Source organism: Corvus brachyrhynchos, unplaced genomic scaffold (genome assembly GCF_000691975.1).
Source record: "Corvus brachyrhynchos isolate BGI_N302 unplaced genomic scaffold, ASM69197v1 scaffold7, whole genome shotgun sequence".
NCBI classification, from domain to species: Eukaryota; Metazoa; Chordata; class Aves; order Passeriformes; family Corvidae; genus Corvus; species Corvus brachyrhynchos.
The window spans coordinates 3,572,041-3,599,445 of record NW_008239054.1 but is presented as its reverse complement, the minus strand read 5'-3'; the positions used below and the strand labels follow the sequence as shown (position 1 = coordinate 3,599,445).

The 27,405-nt window shown below is 38.7% G+C and overlaps 1 protein-coding gene across 1 annotated transcript in view; it reads left to right on the top strand.

The window, feature by feature from the left end:
- The window catches only part of MOCOS (molybdenum cofactor sulfurase), a 184,091-nt gene that overhangs the window by 88,910 nt on the left and 67,776 nt on the right, over nt 1–27,405 (top strand). Inside the window, exon 5 of the mRNA XM_008637530.2 lies at nt 7,597–7,673. Within this exon, the coding sequence (XP_008635752.1) occupies nt 7,597–7,673 (77 nt within the window). The remainder of the gene's footprint in view (nt 1–7,596; nt 7,674–27,405) is intronic.

Here is a 27,405-nt window from a genome sequence, read left to right as displayed (position 1 = left end):
CATTACTCATAGCTGATCAGTGAACAGTTTATGCAAATACACTTAGCAAATTGCTCACTTTAACTATTACTTGGGGTTATATCTGGATATTACCTTCCCATGGGAAGCAGAGGTGTGAACATTTGGATTATTGATATATAATCATGGGAGTATAATGCATATCAAATGTTAAATACTCAGACAGATACAGAAATCATTTGCAATACGCTTGCTTGCACTGAATTGTGCCTTAATGGGGTTCTTGTTGACACTAATAAGTTACAAGTTAAGATGAGTGAGTATAAATTGCAAGCTAACTAGCTGATAGTTGAACATATTATTCTTTGAGAGTAGTTAACCAGCAGGCCTCATGTTCCTAAAGACTTAAATTTAATGTACCTCAAGGAAATATCCCTTTGTATGATGGAATTTAAAAGAGAAAGATTATTTTTGTTTGTCCCTGTCTGCCATAGCAATACAATGAAAATATATTGGCCCGTTTTGTGAGTTTGGAAGGGAACTTTTGGCCTGTGACATGCAGTGCATTGGTTGTTTTGTGACCAATGACTTCTAGTGGGGAAAAAAAAGTAGTTTTGTTATTATTTTGCTTTGGAGGGTCCTTGTAGGTGTTGGCAGGGGGAGTATGTTAACCCTGAGATGTAATTTATTCATTGTTTCAGAGCTCTGAGGAGTTGATAATCTACAAAATCACAATGTGTCATTCAGACCAATTTGAGTAACAGGTTTAAGGATTGCTAATCTTTTCAGCGCAAATGGGGAAGATTTTTCTAGATATACATAGTGAGCAAAGTTACCAGCTAGGAGTTCATCAAATTGTACATAAGGGAGAGATGCACAGAGACATTTGAGAAATAAAAATGGATTCATTTATTAATTCAATTTTCTCCTCCACAAGTGGCTGGTTTTAGGGCACTGGATCTCCTTTTATTGTATGAGAAACAATCACTGTTCATGATTGTGTAATGTACCACTAACAGAGGTAAAAAGGAGTTGCTGAAGTGGTAAGAGTAGGTGTCTTATTCAGAGGTCTAGCATTTATTACTGCCCTCCTACCATTTAAATTCTTGGCTTACTGTAGTATGCTCCTGTGCACATAATTACACAAATGTTAGATTATTATGAAAGAATAGTTTAATGGTAGCATATGTGTCTGTTCCAACAGGCTATCTCCTAATTTTATTTACTTGCTTCAATGGCTTTCACTGTGGGAAACAGAGATTTAGTCAAAATGGAATGTGTACCTGAGGTTAGTCATCTGTGGATCATATTCTGTTCCAAAGATCTTACTAGTAGAGGATCAAAAAGCCCACAGACAAATGCTTGGTCTTGGGAGATGCTGCCTTAAAGTTCAGCTGTTGGTGTCGATGTGACGAGGATTTTCCCCGGTTAAGAAAGTGACTAATACAGTCAACTAGCTAATTGCTAAAAATGAAGAGTATCACCTGTGGGAGACAAAGCCAGACAAAGGGAATCATGTCCTCTGGTGACACACAAACACCCTGGAAAACTACCTTAGAATTTTGTCTCAGGAGGAGTTGATAAAAGTTCTAAAGAGCAGAGCAGGGCCCTAAAGGTTTTGTAGCCTAGTAATGATATATTTTGAGTTAAAGAAAAGCAAAACAAATAAAGCTCCTTCTGCAAATGTTGGGTTTTGATGTTGGAAAGCAGTGAGACCAATTAAAATCTGTTCCCCTGCTAATATCAGAGATGGCAATTACTAACCTAAGAACATGAATATGATTGAGAACAGTCTGTTCCTACAGCCATGAGCTTGATACTGTATACCCTTGTTGCTATTGTAATTCCAGAAAATGTCACTTTAGAATAAATAAGAAAATGTATAAAATGTAAAAATTGAATTTGCCAGGACAGATGTTTCATGTGGTGGTGATATGGAGTATCTCTAAGAGCTGAAAAATAGGATCTGAATGAACTACTTTTAAATGCATACCAAGAACCTCTCTGTATTGTTGTACTTTTTAATTAGATGAAAATAAATGAATTGAAAAGATGAAAGGAACTCATGTAACATCTCACTTCAAAGGGCAGCTCCACTCTTGAGGAGTGTTTAAAAAAAAGAAAAAAAAAAGAAGAAAAGCAGCTTATTCAAGAAATATGCGTTCTCTGTGGATTTGGTTTCTCTTTTACCTGCTTTAGAAACTCAGGAATGTCTTCTGTTCATTTGACCTAAATGGAGTCATTACCCCAGTGTAAGGGAGAGTGGCAACTGGCTGACAGTGATGTTCGCCATGCGCTCTTTCGCTACAATTTGCATTGACTCAACAATGCTCACAAATGAGCAGAATTATTTTTGACCTTGTGATGGGATTTTTATCAAAGTTTCAGTGCTCTGGCCTCTGTTCTGGATAGATACTGCACATGTGGAAATGTTCCTTAGCTGCTTCCCAAGGTGAGAACTAGAACACCAACTACCTCAAGTGTATACATATCAGTGCATGCAGCCTGGGAAACAGACAGGATGAACTGGAGCTCCATGCCTGGTCAGAAAGATATGATAGCATAGGAATAACTTACACATGGTGGGACAACTGGCCTGAGTGAAGGATTGTGATAGGTAGTTAAAGGCTTTTTTGTAAACACGGGCAGGGAAGAAGAGGAGGAGGGGTCACACGAGTTAAAGACAACCTTCAGTGTACAGAAGTCAAATAGAGTGATTATGGAAGCCTTATCTAATGCCTCTGGGTCAAGATCACAGGGGTCGTCTCCAAGGAGGATCTTACAGGAGGCATCTGCTGCTGACCTCCAAACCAAGACCAATGAGGCAATATTTGGGTCAACTAAGCAAGCTTCAAATCACCAAGAACCCTGTTCTTATGGGTGACTTCAACCACCCAGACATTTATTGGAAGAACAAACAATAGCTAACATATCATCTATCAAGTTTTGGAAACGTGTGGAGAGCTGCTTCCTTATGTTAGCTGTGCCAGCCAGGAAAGAGGCACTGCTGGATTTGCTACACTCAAACCAAGAAAACCTGCTTTTGTTTCGATCTCGGTTAGAGATGGCCTTGGCTGCAGTGATCACAATATTGTGGAGTTTGGGATCCTGCTGAGCATGCTGAAGGTGGCTAGTAAGACAAAGGTTTTAGATTTTAGAAGGAAAACCTTATCACCATATTCCAGTATTTAAAGGGTGGCTAGAAAGAAGATGGAAACTCTCTTTTTTTCCAAGGAGGCATATGGGAAATATGGGGAGTAATGGGTACAAGTTACTCCTGAGGAAATTCTGACTGGACATTCCTGATGGAAACAATCAGCCACTGGAATAATCTCCTCAGGCAAGTGGCAGATTCCCCAGAATTGCACACTTTTAAGATTCAGCTGCACAAGATGTTGTGCCATCTTGTCTAGACCATGTTTTTTCCAAGAAAGGTTGGACCAGATAATTCTTGAGGTTCCCTCAAGAACCTGTTATTCTATGAGTCTGTGATTCTATGCACAGATAAAATGTCTCTATGTCTGGATTTACTTTATCTGGACAAATGAATTGAAAAAAAAAACCAAAACCAAAAAAATCCCTCAAACAACTCAACCACTTATCTGCCTGGTAAGCAAGTCAGCATTCCCAATCCAGCAGCGGATGCTTCCACCCAAAATACCTAAAAGCCATGCCTTGTATACTTTTTATATGCAGAATAGCTTTTATTATGCCAGATATTTCGTCACCTCAGCATTGGTTGATTGTCTTGAGGGAATTTCTGGACTCTTGACTTAAGTCAGTGCTGTCCTACTCCAGGGTAGTATTTTTGCCTTCCACCAAATTTTCCTCTAAGTCCTCTTTTCTAACATGAAGGGGTTTTTAGCCCTTCAGCACTTTATTTCCAATCACATCTGCCCAGGCCAGAATTCTTGTCATCATATTTCTGTGTAAAGGTGACTTGGCTAAGGGCAGGATGAATTGAAACTGCCCAGGATGCCACAGTTTCCTTCTGTGTTTCAGTTGCCCTGAAGTGTGAGATGGTAACTTTAGAAAATAGCATTTGTATGCAGAAGTGTAACAGACAAGTGTCACAACAAGCAGTTGATTGTTTCAAAGAAAAACTAGCCCATCTCCATCCCTAGGAAGATCCCAAAGGCAGGACTGCTCACTGTAAAGCAATAGTTTTCTCTTGTGACTCAAAAATTTTTGCTTCTAGAAGCAGAGTTTGTGTGTGACTTGGAGAGGGAGAACAGCTCATCAGCTTCATAACTCCTGGATAGATTTTAGGCAAGCTGCTCTGTTCTTTGTTATGTCACGAATTGCTTAGCCAGTTTGTCAGATAGCAATTGGATGTGAAATGCTATTAGCACTTCACAAACACAATCAGCTAAGCAACTGAGCTCATCCCAGACCTGATTAAGTGAGATCAATTATAATAAGAACTAGATAAAAGAGGTAAGCTTCTTGTTTCTTGGGTTGGTATTCTGCCGTATTAGCCTTTGTAAGTATCCTTTATACATCATCAGCTGCAAAATCTTGATTACTTCAGGAAGTGGCTTCTAGACCAGCATTCAAATGAACTTCATCCTGAGCTGATTATTCTAACACTGCAACTGCCACTGAGTTTATTTGAAGCATCAAAAAAATAAGCCATTGAAGCCAATGTTTTGCAATTCAAGAAGCATGTTTCCTCTCAATCTTAAATACTGTTAAATATTCTGAGAGAGAGCTCTTTGTGTCCCAAGAAGGGAATAGCTGCCCTTCATAGCATCATGTTTTGCCATGGCACTATTGCTATAGCACTTTAGGCTTAATTTCCTAGATACCAGAAATTATACATGATTCCTGAAAATCTTCACATGAAGTTGCACACCAAGTGTTCACAAAATCTGAAGAATATATGTGAGAGTCAAGTGCACCAGAAGTAGTGTAAATATACATTTTATAGCAATACCACAATATTCATGCTTTGTTAATCAGAATTGGAAAGCTGCTAATGTAGGAATAGAGGGGGCCATGTGAACAAACAAAATACAAGAGAGGAATGTTGCAAAACAGTCCATGTCTAAATTGTAGAAAGAGAGACTTTCCCATCTCTTTGAGCAGATATTTTTAGCATTATTTTCATCTCTTTTGTGGCTTCTGGTTCTTGCCATGGAGCTGCCAGGAGGTAATTTTTTTGTGATACAGAGAGATTAAATGCAGGATGCATATCATGCCGCTACAGTTGTGCTGTTCTGGAGCATAAGGTTTGACCAAAGCCCACAACTCTTTTTTTTAATTTGAATGAAGATTCCTGAGCTCTGAACTATTTTCATAAAAATATTTAAGATCTTAGAAGAGTGACATGGTCCATACATCTTTCCTATTGTGTAGCATTGGATGTACTCAGTTGTCTGCTTAGTTAATAATCATATCTGATAAACAGAAATACAATTTTTGCCTTCCCTTTTACATTGGGTAAGACTCACATGTCTTTGGCGATCTAGGCTGGCACCTTTGTTGCCCTTTCAAGTGCTTTCTACTATGATAGTGATAAAGTTGTTGTTAGGGGTTGTGCAGTCTCATTGACGGGCTCAGTGCCAGTGCCTCTGCTCTGGTCCAGTTCCCAGTGTTTTGTTTGCTTTGCTGGCCATTGTGAGTAACTGAGCAGAGCAGATCAGTTCCCCCTCACGGATGCTCTCTGTAATCTCTCCTTGGCAGACATATGGGACCACTGTGACCTTTTCTGCATCCAGTGTAAGTTTTTAATGTTTTTCTGTATTCAATTCCAAAACAACTGTTAGCCTCTGCCTTATCTTTTCTTCCCCATCCTCCCACATCTTTTATGGCTTTTTGGATAGAGTAGTGCTTCCCTCAGATACTGGTCCACAGATCTCTGTGAAAATATTCCTGGGGTTAGGTCTCTTTCAAATCACAAATGGCCATTTTACATATCATCACTGACAACCAGCAAGATTTCTTCCCTAAAGTTCAAGATCAATTATTAATAATTACTAGGCAAGATTCAGAAATTTCTAGGACAGATTCTTTGGCCTATTCTACGTTAAAATATGTGAACATGAGTGGTCTCTTTTGGGCCATTCATATTTGTAGCAGTCCACCACTTTTCTCTTATCACTTGGTTTATAATTATTTACTGCCTCTATCTTCTTTCATTGCAGCTTAACATATTATCATATATACACAGTACTCTTGCATTTTTCTTTTGTGTGGACCTTTACCAAATATTTTTGGAAGGTTAATATGTCCTTCACCTGATGGTGTCACTTGCAGTGTTTAAAAGATTTGATAACTATAGAAAAATAAAATAGGAAGTAAAAAAATTATTATAGAAATGAGAGCTATTATGATATTCTATCAATGTTTATTTTATTAAAGAAAAAACATTTGATATCTGACATTTTCAAACTTTGAGCCTTTTCACAATACATACTTAATTGTGGCACCAAAAGCTTTTAACATGCATTATGAAAGACTATGCATACAGGAAAAAAAGTAATCCCCTATTTTGTGGTCTTAAACATGTATGTAAAGTGTTTTTGCCCAGGAGTGCATGTCTTATGCTCCACCTTGTCCACTAATTCTTCAATGTAGATATCATCTGACCTTTCTGAGAAAGATCCAAGGAGCACCAGGTCCCTGTGGGGGTCTTGTCCTCATGGTCGGAATTTAATTTTGAGCTTGAACCATGAGATTTGGGATGGGTTCATTTCCAGCATTAACTGTTACCGTTTTGGACATAGCTCCTTCCTCCGAGACTTGCTGTGACCCCAGGTTTAGCCTTGCAAAGTATTGAGTCCTGTTCAGTTCATCAGTAGCATTATTCTGCATTCTTCTTTGTGATGAAGAAAAATGAATGATCACTCCTTAAAACTTCTCTTGGACTGTAGTGCACACACAGCCTAAATTAAACATATTTTGGGCTTCCCTGGTGTCCCTTCTGGTCCCTTGAATGCTTTTGTGCATCAATTCCTGAATACATTCTCACCTTGGAGCTTCACCTTCTCCTGTTGGACTGTGGTAGTAGTTTGGTAGTAGTAGCTGCAGTAGTTCATAAAATCCAGCGGTTTTGTTTCTATTTGATGTTTCCTTTAAAAGATGCTGGTAGGGGATGCACCTCTCCCCCCATCCTTGTATAGTGCTCTCGTTGCAGGTCAGTTAAAAATTAATTTCCTGGAGAAGCACACAGAGGGAGATTTGTTAGTGATCTCTTTGTCTGATTCCTCTTTGCACCAGATTACTGGAGTCTTCTAACACAACTCCATTAGGTGTAATTACATCGGGGGGTAGGGGGATACACACAAGTCTCCACCTGTCTTCTCACCTATTCCCTAATCTCTCAGAAGGTAACTTAGGACCTTAACATAACTGTTAACCATTACTTTAATGTAGGTTAGTACATAGTTACTCTATGTAGGAGAAATTATACCTTTCTATGTGCAAGCAACTGTTTATGTGAACCTCTATTGCTTTGGGGAACATATTTTCACTTCACAGGACACTACAAGACTGGGGGATGAATCCCTAAGGGAAGAGTTCCCACTCTGCAAGTTAGATTCACTGAAAATAAAAATAGTAACTCTTAAAATAGATTTAAAATCTGTACCTTAGCTGCATGTTGTATTTACTGTGCTCATTTGTTCCATTCTTTAGGTTTGAAGATGGTACAGTCTCTTTTCTTGATATCATTGCTCTGAAACATGGATTTGATGTTCTGGAAAAACTCACAGGTCAGTTAATATAACTCTAATACTGAAGCCTGAAGATTTATGCTCAGGGTACAGGTCTGGTCATATTTCTTATGTGTCTAGCTTAATTTCCCTTTGTAGTTTTACTATCCACGTTCATCGTTGTGAAGATGAGACTTCAGTGTAACTGGCTTATTCATGTTGGATTAGTCCAGCCTGGTTTGAAAGAAAAAAAGGGTCCAGATTCTTCTGGATATGCAAGTCTTGAGTACATGGAGCACTTTTTGTCTGCCTCACGCTCACAAAGATGCAATAGGAAAGTAACACTAGAAAGTAGCTGAGTGACTCACACTGAGTCAACCTTTAAAGCCCTTGATGTGGAGCCAACACTAAAGTCCCAAATAAAACTTGAAGCTGATGTTCTGGCCAGAGCCTGTATGTGAAGAGTGACACTCATGTACCGTGTTTACTCCAGGATAGACTGCTGCTTTTTTGGCTCAGCAACCCAAAAGCACAATCTCTCTTGTGTTTGCTGCCATGGGTCAGGGATTCTCCTGAAAAGAGCAGGAGATGACACCAGGCCAGGGAAGCGTGCTCCACTGGCTGTGCATACTAGACTGAGGGGAACACTCAGCCCTGAACTTGAATAAAGTGGATATCCGTGGATGACAGGGTAGAAGAGAAGCATGAAAAAATAGTATGTTGAGATCTGTCAGTTGTCAAAAATGTGAACTGGCTTTGAATTTTCATATTTACAATCCTTCCATTAAAAATGTAAATCAAAAATTTAGGAATATTTATATTTTCAATTAATTTTTTTTTTCACACTGCTAAAATATAGAAAGATAAAGAAAGACAAGAAAACATAGACCAAATGAGAAAACAAGAAGAAGCCTATATGGAGAAGAAAATTGAAAAATTAAATAAAAAATGGTTTTGACAAATAGTGGAATTTTAAAACTTCAGCACTTGTGGTGTAGTCTAGGTACTTTAGTGGTCTGTAGTCAAATTCAGGAGTGCCACACTGAAAAGCAAAAGTGCCAGCACTGCCTATTTACAGATATAGAAACCAGAGAAATCCATAGTGGAAGAAAAAATGGAATTTTCTGAAGGATTTTAATCACCACATGATCCAAGGATTTTCCATAAAGTTGGGCTAGTCCTAGACCATTATACATGGCCAAAGATAAATTAAGCTTGTGTTCCAGATAAGTAGGAACTTTTAACATCCTCCTGCTAAAACTTTTGTGATTATGCTTACGTTTATGTGTGTGTAAGTAGAAAAATTTCCATGTGATGTGTTTTTGTTAATTAGATTTTAATCATACAGAAGAGAAATGAAACAAGCCACTCAAAGTTGATAGTAGCACATGGCACAACTACAGTCATGTTCAGATTTTTCCATCATAAAATGCATTTTGTGTGCCCATGTTTCAAAGCTGATGTGAAGGGTAGCTCAGCCCTGTCAGGTCTCTTGGCCCTTCTGTGCAGGCTGTGAGACGAAGGCTGTGGGGGCCTTCAATTTGTGTAGGCATTGAATATATCTGTGCCTGGCAAGACTGATGCAACAAGAGATTCAGGGCTTTGCAGTTGCCATCTTCATCTCACCATCCTTTTGTCCCCTGAACATCATTGACAACATGGAGTTTTGCAGGTTATTTAATTTCTGTCAAAGGCTCAGCATTCCTTTTGAACAGAGATTATTAGCATTTGGGTGTATAGAACAAAGCCATTGCATGCTGTAGAAGCATTTCCTAATCCAGAAGGACTGCAGATTTGTTTTAAGCCTCTTTATGCATATTTCTTCCACTTCAACTGTCAGAGTTTTCAGTGGCAAAATGCACTGTGAAATGTGAATCACTTTTGAATCTCACTTTGCTGTAGCTACTGGAGCACTTGCTTTGCACTCCCCAAACACAAAAAATTATTCTCATTCTGGGTTGGAAATAGCCTGGAGTAGAAACAGGCAAAAACCCAAAGTATTGTTGTTATTAATCATGTCCTAATGTGTAATAAAAGCACTGCTGAAGTTCTTAGGGGATGTGCTGTAGCTGGATTATTCTGGTGTAATTATTGAAGATGGCGAGGGAAATCACTAATGGAAGGTAACTCAGAGTTTCAGTGTTAGTCAGTGTTGTGAAACATACCGATCAGTTTCTGACTCTGATATCATCTGAATAAATCCTTGACCTGTCTCAGCTTCCATTTAGAACAAGGCACATTTCCTGCCAGAACTGCATAATTATGTGCATGTGTATTTAAACCATTCCCAGAGGTCTTGCATCTATATGATTTTTAAACTTATGGTTTATGATATGTATTTTTGTTAGTAAATTTTATTCTGCTTTAAAAATGAAACTAAGGCACATCACTTGCTCCTTATTGTTATAAGGTTTACTTTGATTATAATGTCTGTTCAAGAAACATTAATTCACTTCAGAAGAAAATATAATATATATGGGAAGAAATTTTAAAATGCAGGCTGTCTCCTAAGTATGATGAATTGAAAATTGTTTTTAAATTTACCAGATGCTTGATAGGTTGTTGGAGAGTAAAGGTTATATTGACTTTCATAAAGACAATTGTACCACAAAACAACCAAAGCAAAATGTAGTTCAGGATGTTAAATGGTGATGCTAACTTAGTTTTTTAACTTGGACTTTGGAACTTTTGTTGTGTTTTGCCCTGGTACAGCAAGGACTGGTTGCAGTCAGTTATGGGATGTTTGTCAGCCTGCATTTAATGGTACTGCAGAGATTCTCAGTGTTGTGTTTAAACACTTAAGATCATGCAAGTCATCCAGTTTAGGGGCCAGGAAAAAAAAAAAAAAGTTCTCTTACATAAGATTGTCAGGGATTAGTGGGATTTCTTTTGTGTGGAGGTTGTTACATCATCCTGCTGTTGTCTGATCACGTCACCTAAACATGCACCATGGGTGTGATGCTTTCATCCTTAGTTACTGCTTTCATCCTTAGTGCTCCTTTCATTCATACTTTTAATGGATTTGGGGGTTCACTAATGTGAACACCAACTGTACAGTCTAAATTTCTTGCAAGTGTGCCTGTCTTTCTTTCTACATGTGGTATTATATAAAAAGGTAGTTTTCCAGGCTTACATCAGATGGCTGCTGTAAAACTAAGCTGTGACCTACTGATGAATCAGAACCTCTACAGAGGAATTACCTGCACTTGTTCCCTTTCAGATTTGCAACATGACATTGTGCTTCACTGTGAGTACCTCATCTGTGTGGACACTTTGCTGAATGCTTCCATTGAAGTCAATGGGGCCACGAAAAGAAGTCTAATAGCTCAGGAGCTAGGCGAGGAATTGGGAGACTTGAGTTCCTTTCCTTGGCCACAAAATTTACTTGACATTTATTAAATCATGTAAATACTAATATTAAGGGGAACAGGGAGTTAGGTAACTGAATATGTTTTCAGATCTGTGTTTAACCTCTGGATGGCATTTACCTTATCTTGTTGTCAACACTGATGCCTGAGGTACCATTTTGATTCCCGTTGAAATCAGTGGAACAGACAGTGACTTCACCAGCCTGATCCCTCTGAATTTTTAGAAATTTAGGATGAGAGGAGGTATAGCCAGCAGTAGCAGCTCTTTTCTTTGTCTATCAAAGGAGCTTAGATGATTACCTTAGTGTGGTATAGGACATTTCTTTAATTTTATATAACTTTCCTGCTAATGATCCCTTTGGGACTAGAAAGATGAACTGCCACATTAGTTAAGGTGGAAATAGTGTTTTGGGATTTTTTTGCTTCACTTAAATCTGCAGCTTCTTTTGAGCCGGGCAGGTTCTACATTTCCTGTGGCTGAAATAAACCAGTAAAGCATAACAGGAAATGTTCTGCAAGAACCCTGAGGAGCATGAAGTTTTCTATTTGTGAAACCTTTATCTGTCCATTACTCTAGCAATGATTTCTGATTTCCAATATATATTTCATGCTTCAAATCCAGGTTTATTCAGGTAGATGTTGCTTTCTCTGAGGGGGAAAGGCTCACAGTCTGACAGCAAACTATCCTGCAAAGGCAAAAAAAAATTCTGTCTCCAGGGTGAAAATGTGCCTGTTATGGTAAAAAAAGATGTCTTATATAAAGAACTTGTGTGTACAGCTGATTTCAGAAGTCCGTGGTGGTTTTCATTTTCAAATGACTGGTTACAGCAGATTAGGAGGAAAGAAAGCTCAGTTGGTTCTTTTGGTTCAAAAGAAGCCATTGTTGGGACTGTGGTTAATTTATTAGGAAGAACAAGCTCAATTTAGTACACATTTACTAATGGCTATGGATGAAATTAAAACAATTACAGAGGCAGTATTACAAAATGAGCAAGGAGGTGAGGCAGTTTTGTGCAACTGCCTGGAAATACAGCCAAGCATATACAATGTGTTTGGAAGGCAAGTTTGGATTAATGAATGGGGCTACTTTTTTTACTGTAGATACAGAAACTGTTCCCAGTTCTGCCTAAGGTAGCATGGTAAAATCCATCACTTCCCAGAAATAAAGGGGGAGAGATTGTTGTACCCTCCATTGAGAGACAAAGTCTGTAAGACCAAGTGTTCAATAAAGGCCATAGGAATATTAACAGCAGTCACGGGTAATGGAACTCAGATCTACTCATTCCTACAATGATGCAGCATTGCCTACATATGGCCAAAGGATGTCTTGGAGAAGAAGTACTTTCTGTCTGTAATAACTTTTTCCCAAGATCATTTTCTGTGTCAGATATAGTTAGGACCTGAAAGACTTGTCATTTTCATTACAAAGTTGTCATTATCACTGCTAAGATATAAAGTCCTATGAAACCATCTTTTTCAAAGGAGAACAGAAGTGACAGCTTTTAGACTTGGGGGCAGACCTTCCAAAGACTTTTTGATGCCTCAAGTGATTGATTAGGTGAGGGATCTTGTTATTCTTAGAATATCCTTTTGAAATGGGAAGAAAAAAATCTTGTTCAGCTGTATTCTTAAAACCCGCATATGAAATATTCCAGAATTGTCTCTGTATAGTTACAACTAAAACCTGGAAGGAAAATAGCAAATAAAATTACACATAAATTAATTCCATTACATTTTAAACAGTGTCATGTATTGCTAATTATTTTTTGCTGCATCTTGATATACTAACTAGGAAATAAAATGTTACCTAGTGGATACTAATTTCCTTTACTGATAAGGTGAACAATTTTCTTATTAACATGCGCCTGGAAAATGAACCTTGACATGGTGGTGAAATAATTCAGTTTTCTGAAAAACTGGAGCGCATTGGGGTTAGAGAAGGGATCAGTGTTTTGGCATTTGTGGAAGAGGTCTGGCTTGTGTTAGGAGTGCTCACTTAAGCCATCCCCCAGAGATCTCAGGGTCCCACTCTACTGGCTACCATGGCAAAGATTACCTTATTTCATTTAGTACATTTTTAATTTCCTAGCTAACTGGATCCAGCTGTTTCAGCCCTTCATGCAACACAGAGATTTTATGCTAAATCCAAAGGGGCTAAATTAAAGTGAAATGAAATTTGCATATCGTGTAAAACTCGACTTGTTCAGCAGATCCAGATTATATGGTGCTAATCACAAACACTAGACAGAGTAAATCCTCTTGAAGTCACCCTGGGGTTAAGTCAAATGCTTTACACTCTTTGACACATACCCATGAAATATGTAATCAAGTCTGTTTGACGTCCTCTCCTAATTATGTGTGTGTATTTTAAGCAGATGCTTTTCCAGCTGATCTGCGCCTTTTGAGATTTTTTTTTCATTATTAATCAGAAAATCATGCTGTATGTTAACGGCAAGTGCCAATTATGAGAAACTAATATTAGTTTCTTTGCTTAGAAGCTGTGCTTTTGCAAATAAGACCATTGCCAAATAACATATAGATGTAAAGAAAATATAAGAACCTCTGAATGTTTTACATCAGGGGCACAATTATTCTAGCATGCATTGCACTATTTCAGCCTAAAACTAAAATTTACTTTTTCCATATAATAGTTTAAGAAGCTCTCTGTTGGAAGTAGGAAGGACTGCTTGTTTTCACAAAAGTTATTATTTAAATGATAAAAACATTTTTCCCAAAGACTCTAGCCTCATAACTCCTGTCAAGAATGTTAATATATAAGCTTACTTATATATTTTATAACTTTTCTGAGTCTCATTACTCAGTGAGATAATATCAGGAGACAAATTTAACTAAGTTGGGAGTCACTGAGTTTTAAGTAAATGCCATTTGTATTGTGACTATGTAAAAGCAGTCTTCAGAAAGGACTAGTGACCTAGTTGGTTCTATCCTGCTCTTCAGCTGAAGGATGCAAACGTCCACTTTCATTTCACTGAAATTTCAAACTGAATATTTTCCCTTCAGTGTGTTTAGCAGAGACATCTACTGGCAAATTGTTCACTGGCATTCTCCTCCTCAGGTCCTACACTGCCATTTCTTACATCTCTGAAGCAGAGACTTGCTAACAGGGAAATGACTACTTTGAACCTTTTAGATGTGCTGCAGCATTCAATTTATTGTTTGGGAAGAAGTGTTAAGTAGTATATCAACAGATACAAAATCAATAAAGGCAAAATAAAATTTTCCTATTTTCTTGCTAATGTTACTTCCTCTTGAACTGCCAAGCTACTTTTAGCAGAAATGTGCCTATCAGAGAAAAGGAGTTTATGATCCATTATAGATGAACAGGACTAATTGCAAATCACGTAATAATTGTCGTCAGTCTCCATTGATTTTGATTCAGTCAATATAAAATGAAAAGAAGGAAATCACAGGATATAATTGGAAGAGCTGTTTTGCCTACAGGGATTGGTTTCGTGTCTACTGCTTGCACCACACTCGCAGTTTATTTTTTCAATTAAGGTCTGCCTCAGCTGTCACCTTTGCCCAGTTGTTAATGGCTCTCAATAGAGCCATGCTAGATATGGGTTCAGCTCTTGAGCACCACCTGCTCTAGTTCTGGTTTAAACAGTTAGAGGCTGTTCAAGTGGAATAAGACTCACACAAACAAAGCTACCAGAAAGTCCCCCTTGGGCTTAGGCCCTGCAGGAGCCCCTGGGAATACACCTGGGCCTCTTCTGCAGTCCAGCCTTGCTACCCCCCCAGGAGACACTCACATACCTTGGGGTGGGCATCACTTTGCAGAGGTGCAAAAGCAGAACTGAAAGGACACAGATGATTGATTGCATGGCCCCAACAAAAGATGTCTAAATATTTCAAAATTAGCCTTTGCATTTTTGGGTAACCTGTGGATTCAAGACACTAAGTAGCATCTCATCCTTCCAGTTGGAATGGGTGCATTTTCTCACAATCACTACTGGTAAAATATATTTAAAGGCCTTATCTGAGGCCTGCTCAGATAAGTGAATTTTTTCAGATTGGCTTCATTCAAGTAAAATATCCCTATTCTCTGAACCTACTGACCCTACTGAACCTACTTTGTGCATTTGTGTGCTACATTCCTACATACATTCATTTTACGTTACTCTAGGTTTATATGCATTTGTAATGACATTTCAGTTCTGTTATGCTTTCAGGACTCTGTGTGCACCTTGCCTAGTTCCAGATTTGAGATCCACACATCTGATCTTCCATATCACATCCCGTATTCCCCATTTTCATCCACATCCTAATTTCCACTAAAGGAAGAGTTTACTGGGCAAAGAAGCTCCATTTGTAAGCTGCTTTAATTGCAATTGTTGCAATTCTATGAGCTGGTAAAATATTTTTGGAAGATATCCTCTGCTCCTCCTTTTCCCTTTCCTTAGATATTTTCACAAGCAAACTAAGTTGAGTATTGTCACAAGGGCTGATGTGAACCATCTTTATGTTAGAAGGACTTTGCTACCATAACTACACTAGCAAAACCTTTAAGGCAAAAAAACCTATTTGCTTCTGAGTGTCCAGCAGCACAACACAGTATTTCAGTAATGATGTTCAAGCATTTGAACAGGCTGCTTAGGGAAGTTTTGGAATCACTGTCCCTGCAAGTATTCAAAAAATGCTTAGGTGTGGTGCTTAGGGATATGGTTTAGTAGTGGATTTGGCAGTGATGGGTTAATGGTTGGACTTGATCTTGGAGACCTTTTCCAACCTTAATGATTCTATGATTCTATGATATAAACTGTCGTAGTTTATTGATGCTAGTGGAGACATGGTAGTTGATACCACCTGTCCCTAAATCTTTGGCTAAGATCATGGAGATGTTGCTTGAAAAGCTGTCATTTATAGGTGGGTTTGACAAATATCGTCAGAGTACAGACCCGTAACAATTGAGCTGGTTTCACTCCTTGGACATGGCTAGTTCACACCTTAAAAGAACTTCATCCCAGAAATTAAAGAGCTAGGCTGGGGATCAGAGCTGGTTTTATTTATAGAAATAAGTTTTCATAAATTTTGGCAACACTCTACAGTGGTATGATCTTCCTTCCATACTGTATAAAGAAAAATTGGAGCAAATTGATTCTAGGTGAGTGAATAAACAGCGTAGGATGGGTACTCACACAGATGTATTTGAGCCTGTTTTGGCAGGGAGGTGGAAGTCTGCTTTGAAAGGGGTTTTTTTTTCAATATAGTTCACATAAATACAACAATGATTTTTTTTCCTTCTTGTGACTATATGTTAAGCAGTGAAACTCAGTTTCTAATTAGTAGAGAGCCTGGGCCCAAGGGTCAGTAATTTACTTTCTAAAGTATACCAAAACTTTTTATTTGGGCAACTGAAAGCAACAGGCCAGTGCCTTTTCAGGGTGCTTCCAAGCACCTGCTTTTAATTTTTTACATTTATTTTTCCCTTTTCCCCCTCTTCACATTAGTGGAAGTTTTGTTGCAGTCATTTTTGTTGGATTTTGGAAACTGGTATCATCTCTGTTCATGGAGATGTCTTCAACAATTTTTTCAACCTAGTTTCAATTGGAACAAGTGTCATTAGATTTTTTTGTTGTAATTTCTTTCTTCTCTACTGTTTTTATTGTCTGGTATAAGAAAATCTACTTCTTATTTCTATTTTCAGATAAGTAAGATCTTCTAGAGGGACATGAAACTCAGATTTTACTTAGTCTCTGGTTTGCACGATCTGCTAATTCACCATCATCACTGCCGATTAAGTGATTAAGGGGTTTCTGTTTCCAGACCCCCTCCCTCCCCACCCCCCCCGCCCAAATCTTCGCCAGAGCTGATGCCTAGAGGCTGAGTAGTCAGTGTACCTACTTCTGAGCTCAGGCAGGTGGCAGCCCAACCTACTAACTGAAGTTTCATCCACCTCTGTCTCCATAAATAAAAATCACGAAATGCCGCGGCTGAATGCTTGAATTCACAATCCTCGTTAGGACTGTGGGTGCCAGTTTGCCACTTCTGTCTCCTTTTCTGTAGCCAGAGTGCTGTGTAGACTGACAGAGGCTTCTAAGCAGAGTCTTGAATTACATATCAGTAGAAGCTAAAAAAACATAAGTCAGGTCCAAAGGCAGTAGAGACATAAAGCCTCTGGTAATTTTATATTGACATGGTATGGGTGAAGAACAGAAGCTCCATGGACTATCTTGGAGAATAATATGGAAGATACTTAAGTGCCGCCCTATAAATCGCATGTTTCTTATAATCTAAAATGTGTCATGCAGTCCTGATTACCTCACCACACAAGTGCATCCAAAGAATTGGAGGGTGCTCAACAATGAGCAGCAGCACAAACGAGTGCTTACATGAACAGAGACTAAAATAATCAATGGCATTCTTTAGGGACATGTCTCTGCTTATCAAAAAAAAAAAAAAAGGAAGCCAGCATAGGCTTAAAACACTGTTTAGCAGAACACAAAACTCTGTAACTCTGTGTTTTCCCACATATCTTTGGTTTCACAGTGCTTGCTGTGTTTGAAGCATTCCCATAATGCCTCCTGTTCCTGCTGTTCCACAGGGCACTTGATATTCTTTTTCCTATTTGCTAGAAAAGTCACCAGCAGAATTAGACCAGTGTTCAAGAAGCAAGGAGTGGAAACAAGAAAAGAAACTGTGAGGACAATCCAATTGTTCCAATGCCACTTGATTCAATAAGAACAATAATGTTAAAAGGATAGGGGGTCTGCAAGCTGCTGTTGTCTGAATAATTTACCATGTGTGCAAAAGATCGATGAGGGGGCCTTGAGCTAGCCAACAGGCACTGTTGATCTGGGCAGTTAAACTGCTGGGTACATCCAATTATTAAGGAAAACAATGAAGTTCAAACTCCAGAATATGTTTTTCTTGATGTGGGTAATGCATGTGGATGTTTGGATTGTGCAAGTTCCGTTGTGAGAAGCATAATGCGAAGATAATGATTACCCAGTTAAGTGTGTTGACACATTTCTGTTAATCACTTTCATTAAATTATTAAGCCACTTATCTGTCTTTGGCATTAATGCACACTACATGACTAGTGGACATTACATTGATAACAAGTCTGGAAGGAATTCTTACCCTAAGCAATCTAGATAACTCTGTGCATCCACCACACGCTGACAATGCAAAACGTTGAGTCAGACTCAGTAACTTGAGCAACCCTATTAAGGGGTGCATGACTTGACCCAACATCATGAGATTTTGAGAAGAAACCATACCATTTTCATTATGTTCTGAGATTTTTGGTCCTATAAAATAGCAAAACTCTATTGCTATTTTTGCTATTAGGTAATTTTTTGTGTCTATATTGTGTGTGATTTGCAACTGTGTTTTATCTTTCACATTGCAACAAGCTAAAATGTAATTGACAATTTTCAAAGCACTGGCTTTGACAGGCCTCCAAATTATTCCACTGTCCAACATGAAAGATCTCAAGTCATGCTATATGTTTAGCATAAAGTATTGTGAGAAGGGTATGTGGTTGGCTTCCTGAGTTGTGGTTGGAGAGAGCTGGGGAGGAGCGTCTCTTGTCAGCTAATCAGGGGATAAAAGGATCAGGTCAATGGCTGCATCCAGCACAGAAAGTTATCAAACTGGTAAAAGGATATAATTATTATTGGTGTCATGTTTCTCCCTCACTATTTTATGTGTATAAATAAAATAAAACCAAACCCTAAATCTCCCCCCTTATTTCTGTACCAGTATGTGAGACACTACTCCGAGGTGGTGTCTTACAAGGACCTATGCCTGCCACATGCTGTCCTATGGTAGGGCTGAGCCTGAGGTGCTGGGTCACAGCTTGAAAAGGTGCCCATGGTGTTGTGCAGTTCCTTCCTCTTCACCCTGAGCACAGGCACAACTGGTATAGCAGAGCAGCTGTGCTTGGGGTGAGAGGCTGTGTGTTCCCCTGGGTCTCCATTCCACCATAACTTGTGTTCCTTTTTTTTCCACGTAGAGAAGATAATGTTTCCTGCTAGTTAGTTGGTGGAAGTATAGGCAATAGGAGTTTCAGGGCAGTATAACAGAACAAAGGAGATTCTGAAGTGCTGCCAAATGGTTAGGGGGCAGGAAGTACATCAGATATTCCAGTTAGAAAACTGATGTTAAAAAGGGTAAGAGTAGAGGCAGCATTTTTTGTTTAGTTTTGTTTGTTCTAGTTCTTGTTGGTTTTTTTCATCAAATTACAGAGAAAAAACTTGCTGTGATTTGATGCTCATAAAATCTAAAAGCAGTGGGGGACACAATTAACAGATTGCTGCGATTTGTGAGGTGAAACAAGAAATATATTTGGCTCATGGGTTTTAGTAGCCCAAAGATGTTTTTATGCCATCCTTTCTTGTGCTTGTGATGTTTGATAATGGCTATACAGAATGAGTTAAAGTGTGGTAATTTTTTTGCCAGTGTGGGAGCTGCTAGAAGTTCCTGGGAGAGAAGAGCATATATAATACCATAGTAATAAAGGGCAAACAACATCAAGGGCAAATAACTTCATTAGACAACACAGGCATGTGGTCTTCAGTATAAAGCGTTGTAGGTAGAGCAGCTGCTGGAGAGAATGAGAAATATCAGGATGGATCTGAATAAAGCCCAGAAATGAGATCTATTTCTATTTCTCTGAAGTCTTATTTACAACCTAAACTCAGATCACCAACTGATGTAAAGTGATTTATGGCCTAACAATAATAATGGTATTAGTACAGCTGAGCACCATTAGGAATCTGTCCACTAAAGTCTCCACACACCCTGTAAAAACAAGACCAAATTCCCATTGTTGCATTAAGCTTGCCTAAGCACCATGCATCATCCAAATGGCAAGCAGTGACTAAGCAATGTCGTATTTGAATGAATATTCAAACGTAGATACGTTATTTTATTTCTGTTGGCTTTTTGATTTCCTAATGCTTTTTCAAGGTCTGTGCATCTGGAAGGGTGGGAGGGAGATGTTTGCTCTTAGAGGAAAAAAAAATGCACGTTGCCATTTCATTTCTTTGTAGAGGTTGGTAATGCGATTACGAAAATGTGAATAACAATCAAATAATGCAGAGGCTTATTCCCTATGGATAGCAAAAATAAATTTCAGTCAAATGTTTCCAGCAGAAATCTCAAATTTGTCATGCAAAGTACTTCTCTGCATTCAAACATAATGTATTTATGTGACTCAGAAACATCAAACATTAGGATAAATAGCCAGATTATAAGTACAGTCCGCTTATGAAATGATTGGAATAGAAGTGCAATTAATGAAACTGGCAGAATGGCTATGAAGCAGTGTTAATGCCTTGAGATTTAAAGCAAGAATCCAGACCTGCTTTACAGCACAGGGTGGAAGAGACACTTAAGAGATTGCTTGCCATTCTCCTGTTAACAATCTTTGAGTACCTTTTTGTGTTTGTGACTCATATTCATGTCAGAAGGAAGTTAGAAGCAATTTTTGCAAGATTCTCCTAAGCTCAAATTTAAAAGGGAACTGAGGCCTGAGGAGCCAAGGCGAAGAAAATTAAACGATTGGTAACATCATCAATGCTTTCCTTCTGCCTCAAAGCCAGTGTAACACTACATACTTCAAAAAAAAGCCAAACCAAACAGAAAACTAACAAACAAACCAGGAGTAGGGAAGAATGGTGAGTTTGTATATGTGACAAAAGTGCTGCTTTGAACTCCTTATCCCAACTTTCCCAGCTCCCCTTACCTGTCAGAAATGTTGTCTTAAGTTGCTCCAGATCTTATTTCCCCTAGATGAGCTGTTGAGTTTCTGTCTCCTCACTTGCTTTCTCTGCATCCTTGAAAAGGAATGGATATAGTCTGAGATACCTGGATTGGATCTACTGATGTTTGTGAGAGGTTAGGTAGGAGTGGCATAAAGCATATGAAATGGCAGGTTTTAATAATTGTGTGGGTCCTGTGTGTTTCTGGGGCTGAAGGGTGCATGTTTGGGAAAAACAAACAGGAATAAGCATTGCCTGCTCAGTATTAGTCTGTGTGCATGCAGTTCTTTACTGGGCAGATAGTTTGGAGATGTGCATCAGCAGTCTGTGATCAGTGGATTGATTGTTCAGCAGATTTTGTTAGTTTTCTGTGTCCAGCAGCTAGTGGTGATGGAATAAATGTTTTAATTTTGTAAGGACCTTCGAGAGAATGTTCAAGCAGAGGTTGCTGAGTGCAACACTAGGCTCAGTTACCATTGTCTGATGGCAGAGGCTGACATTACTTTTAAGCAGTGAGAAGTGCTGAGATTCATCTTCCTATTGCTGGAACCTCTGACACTACCTTTATATGGAGAATTTGTTACGGCTGTTCTTACTGTTTTTTTTTTTTCCCTCTGATCTTATTAACTATTAGTATATCAATGTGACTTGATTAGCAGTAGCAGAAATTTTTGAATTTACCATAGTGCACTATTGCAGGTAAATTATAACGGCCTGCTCCAAATAAATGTTAAATTAATCAGGTATTCAAATCTTAATTAAGCTTGCTCAACACCAAGGTTTCACAATACTTTGAGTACATTACTACTTATTTCGGTAAATGAATGTATAAATAATAAACCTCAGGATGGGTTTCATGAGCTGAGGCAGTTGAAATGCAAGTCTGGGTGACCTGTGCTTAGTACAGAATTTAGAGCATATGAAAGTGAAAAAAAAAGGTAACAAATGGGATTAGTACGCCTATATTTTGAAGTTGTAGAGGATTTATTACACCTTATATAGCCTTGGAGCTAGCATAGTTTATATCCACTTATCTATAGCCTATAGATCTTTATGAGAAGGGTTTTGCCAGGAAATAGATATGTTACTCTATAGTTCATCACAGGGGAGGACTCCTCTATAAAGGAAGAAATTTTACTAGTCTCAGATTTTTCTTTTCCTGGCTTCAACAGGACCTGCAAATGTTTTCCTCCAGAAAACCCTTTAAAAACCTTCCCCTTTAAGTCAGCAATAATGATTTCAGGTGTCCAAGCAACTTCTGTGCACTGAAGCTATACTTTCAGTAACTGTGGAAAATTCACAAGGACTGCATGAAATGTTATGAGCTGGTATCTTGCACAGGTGATTCCCTTCTCCCAGTAAGTCCATACGAAGTCCTTATGTGCTCACATAGGAGCCTCTGTTCTGCTTGATGAGCCTGGTAGAATACAGCTAGAAGGAAAAGCTGGCAGTAGTCTTCCTTGTGCCTCAAGCAGTGCCCATGATGGTTTGTGATAAGGCACAGTCCCAAGGAACTGTAAGACCTTCACTTCAACTGTTAAATCCTGAAACTGATTTTTCTTCTGTTTGTGTGTTGAGGCCAACTAAGAGTCTACCAAATCTCAGAAAGGTAACTCTAGAAAGAGCTGAGTCTTCTGCAAAGCTCCTTGATGACAGTGATATAGCCTTTGCTTGCATATATATTGGACAGCAATGTATTTACTAACTAAATTATTCTCTGACATTTAATTTTTATAAAATTTAAACTTTACTGAGCTTTGGGCTTTGTTTTTGTTGTCAAAGAAATGTCATTGATCTTGTACTTAGAAAATGTGGAAATATTTTAATTTCTTATAGGCTTTCTTATATTTTAAAAGATACTAGCTTTTATATATCTTGTTAAATGCTGTCAAATAATAATGAGATGTGGTGGTTTTTAACTTCAGAAGTTTTCAGGAGTCAGAACTAACCAACATGGTGAGTTTTTCAGTTACATCACTCAGAAGGTACTTGGTGGAAAGACACTTCTCTAGGACAGTGAATTCTACATCTTCAGCAACTCCAGCAACTACTTCTTTAAAACCTGCTTATAAGATACTGAGAAGATGTTTGTTCATGGGCATTAACTCTGCGGTGATTTTTGAAAATTTTCACTTGGCATGAATTCCATCACTTTATACTTGCAATTCAAATCAGAATTGCTTTTTAATATGTTAGAATTTCATATATAACAGGAATTCCATTTCTTGAGCAGTTGTGTAGAAGCCCTGCTTTCCCTTCAAAGAGACTGACTTTTATAATACGATGAAGAGAGTCATAATCAAGTCTGGCTGCTCACAAGTTATTAAAACTGTTAGTCACTGTGTCCATGTAAGAGAAGCATGAATATATCATTGAAAAACTAAACTAGCAGCATAAATAGATAGGCCTTTTTGCCTTTTTCTTGAATGAGTCCATATGTCTCTTTTAGGCCCACAGAGGGACTAATTGTGTTACTCAATGGAATGAAGAAAAAGATCTCTCTCAGTTCAAGGTTGAGGGCTTTCTGCCAAGTTTATTTCTGATGTTTTTGTGGAATTTCCTGTTTTTCAGTTTGTGCCCATTGCCTTTTGTCCTGTCACTGGGCAACACTGAGAAGAGCCTGGCTTCATCTTCTTTACAATCTTCCCTTTGGGTATTTATGCACTTCAAGAAGATCCCCACCTGAAATATCTATTCTTCAGACTGAACAGTTCCATCTCTCTCAGCTTCTCCTCATATTAGAGATGGTCTAGTCCCTTATTCCTATTTGTAATCCTTCAGTAGACTCACTCCACTATGTCTTGGACTGTGGAGCTCAGGACTGGCCATATCACTGCAGATGTGACCTCACCAGTGCTGATAAAGGGGAGGGATTACCTCCATTAGTGTAATCCAGACCAGGATACCATTTCCCTCCTTTGCCACAAGGTGATCAGCTGGTTGTTCACTAGGACACCCAGACCCTTTTATAACAAAGCTGCTTTCCAGCCAGTCTGGCCCTTACCAGTACTGGTGCCTGGGTTTGTTCCTACCCAAATGCAAGACTTTGCATTTCTTGTTGATCCTCATGAATTCCTCTTTACAATTCTCCAGCTTGTCGAGGTCCCTCTGCTTTGCAGCGCAATCATTAGTTGTACCATCTGGAAATTTGTTGAGTGTGCATGCTGCCCTATTGTCCAAGTCATTATTGAAGATTTTCAATGGCAAAGGACTCAGTATCAATACCTGGGGTACATCACCAGTGGCTAGCTTCCAGCTGGACTTTGTGCCATTGATCACAGCCCTCTAAGCCTGACAGTTAAACCATTTTTCAGTTCCACCTCATTGTCCACTTATCTAACCCATACTTCACCAGTTTCTCTGTGAGGATTTTATGGGATAGAGTGTCAAAAATTAATTAAGTCAAGATAAACAACATCCAGTGTTCTTCCCTCATTTACCAAACTGGTCATCTCATTGAAGAAGGCTGTGAGGTTGGTTAAGCATGTTTTACTCTTAAATCCATGATGACTATTCCTGATCATCTTCTTGTCCTTCGTGTATGAAAATGGTTTCCGGACTCATCTGCTTTATCACCTTCCCTGAGACTGAGGTGAAGCTGACCAGCCTGTAATTGCCTGAATCTTCCTTCTTGCCCTTCTTGAGAATAGGAATGAGATTTGCTTTTCTCCAGTACCAGTCTTTGAGAAATTCTCTCAATCACCATGATCTTTCAAAGATTATCAGGAATGGCCTTGTAAGCAACAGCTCACAGCTCCATTGGCACTTGTGGGAGCATCCCATCAGGGCCCATGAAGTTGTTTATGCCCAGTTTATTTTAAGGGTTCCATAATGTGATCCTGTTCCACTGATAGGAAGTTGTCCTTGGACTAGACTTTTCTTCTGAGCTGGGGGCTTGGGATTCCTGAAGGCAAGGTTCACCAGTAAAAAATGAGTCACAGAAGGCATTGAGACCTTTACCCTTTCCTGTGTCCTTCCTCAACAGGGCTTCTGCTTGTAGAAGTCCTTCTTGTTACCAGTTACATTCCTGACCAAACTCCTAATTGCATCCATGCAGGCTCAGACCACAGCTCTGTATTCCTCCTGGGTCACCCGGCCTTGTTTTCACCTTTCTACTTCTTGTGTTTTAGTTCAGTGGGGAGCTCCTTGGTCATCCATGAAAGTCTTCATGCTGCCTTAAGTATGTTTCCTGTTTGCTGGCATGGACCACTCCTGAGCTTGAAGAAGGTGGTCCTTGAAACATGTTTTCTTTTTAACCTGAAATAGAATTTTTCTTGTCAGGTTAAAACCAAATTTTTGCAGTGACTAATCCTAAATGTGCTGGGAAGCCTTTCTGAAAAGCTGAACAAGGACATCTGGGTAATAACAGGCATTTGAGTATATAGACTATGTATCTGCATCAGGAATAATTTAAATCACTACCAAAATTTCTCATTTATTTCCATGAGCACAGAATCAGGAAGTGGGTTATTCTTGTGGTTCATGAGATCATTGTACCATTTGGAGAAGAATCAATCTGTGCTGCACCTATGGGAATGGTAGCAAGGGCAGAAGATGGAGCCTGTAAGCTTTTTATGGGCATAGTAAAAAATGGTTATTGAAACTAATCTCAAATATTTAGGGTTTAGCCCTTCTTGAAAAGCTATCAAGGATTTAATAGAAAATAAAAGCTTTTCTATTACATTTGTAACCATATGCTAGCAATTAGAAGAGAATTATGAGCTGGATATAGAATCCCATATGAAAGCATAAAATGCCTCCAACCTCTAAAAAGGAAAAATTCTCTCTTAAGCTATCTGGACTTTCACAGTAATTTCCAGGCAGCCCAATAGATTTGATTTCACTAGGTTTTTCTATAAGTAGTTTCTTACAGGCATATAGCTATTAATGATATTTAATAAATTATTTCCGGGATTGAGGTCTTAATGAAGTTTTTATTTTCAAGCAATTTAAGAGGCTAGTGTTGATGCAGTGATTTCTTTAAGCTGAATATCTTCATTTTAGAGCAAATTTATAAAACCTTTGTCTGCAATAGCACCTGTTTATCCATCAAACTTAAAATTCCTTATGTACATCTACACAAATATGCTTATGTCCCTTTCACAAATTCTTTTTTAAAAAAAGTGTCTGGTTAAAAGAAGTCCAACAGATCTTCACAAAACAAGTGCTTTCCTCTTTGTTATCGGATTTTAGTGTTTCCATCAGCAAACAATACTTACAGAGATATGTTTTATGTATTGATTCTTACCAAGAAGTGGTTTAGATCAATGCTAACTTTGAATTGTCAAGGTACTGAAGAGAAGCATAGCTATAACGTTAGTAGTCGATGGCTTTTCTGTGTTCTACTAATATTAGGAAGTGGACTTTACGGGAGGGTTTTTTTGATGGAACAGCAGTTTCTAGCAGACAAACAAATTCAGCAGTGCATCTTTTGTTCCATTTCTAGATCATCTGTGTGGCATTCCAGGTCTGCTCGTAACTTTGACATATATTAACTAAAAGACAATTCAGTAATCTTAAAAATAGTACTAAATAATTTATCTCTGGAGTTTTAAACAGAATTCTTCTTAATCTCCAAAATGATCATGTTTTAAAGTTAAAGTTTTGGGCTGAAAACTCAAGTACCTGGTTTCATGTAAATAAATACCATTTTCATTTACATAGTGTCAAATTTCAGCAGTTGCAATTACCAATACAAATTTTGAAGAGGATTAATAAAAGAGAGGAAAAATTTTTGAAGTTTATAGAGCAGAGGGAATATTCTGCAAGGCTCTAGAGCCAGGAATTCCTGTGGCTTGTATAGTTCTCCCTCACAGTAGCAGTGTGAGCTGAGTAATTGAGTCATTCAGCCATAGCTGGAAGATGGGATCAACGCCATCCAAGGGAGAGCCCCCTCTGGGGGCCACAGTAGCATAGAGAAGGCAGCTCTTCAGCCGTCTCACATGTGGGAGGAGGCAAGGCACTTTACCTCAGAGATGCCCACCACATGGCGTGGCATTCATGTTGAGCTGTGCATGGGAGGATTTGAGCCTAATTAAACAGCAGCTGTTGACCTGGCATGTTCTGTAAATAGGCATGACACCATTTGGTACTTAGTTGTGGTCTAGCATCAAACAGCTCCCTTGAACTGCAGATCCGAGGCACAGCTCAAAGAATAATTCCGTTTGCCTGCGACAAGCCAGGGGCTGGCTGACAGAACAAGTAGCATTAGCGAGGGTGGAGACTGCCAGCATCAATAATGATTATATGTGCTGCTTCTGCCTGTGATGAGCTGCCAGCTTGTAAATGCTGAACAATTGAGTGACCTTGGACAAACCGGTCCCAATAATGATACAGCATTTGTTTTAATATGAAAGTGACAAGAAGGAAAAGATCACAGTGTGTCTCTCTTTCATGCAATCCCTCATCTCCAAAATGGATGCATCTCATGTGAGTTTAATAATTTGTTTCATATGCAAAGCTTCTTTCTCTGGTATTAAGAACATCTTCATTTCAAAGCTTAGAAAATTTAAAATCTGAAGGCTGGAGTCAAGAAAGGAAGATAGTTCTTATACCTGCAATGGCTGTCACCTGCTTAGAGATAATAAAAATACTTTCTGAAATTTAAAACTGTGCTTTATCTCAGCTTAGGTACCTGCAAGCTTTTTGTATTTGGGAGCAGTGGCAGGCGGTGCCCATCTCGGGGCGGCGCCT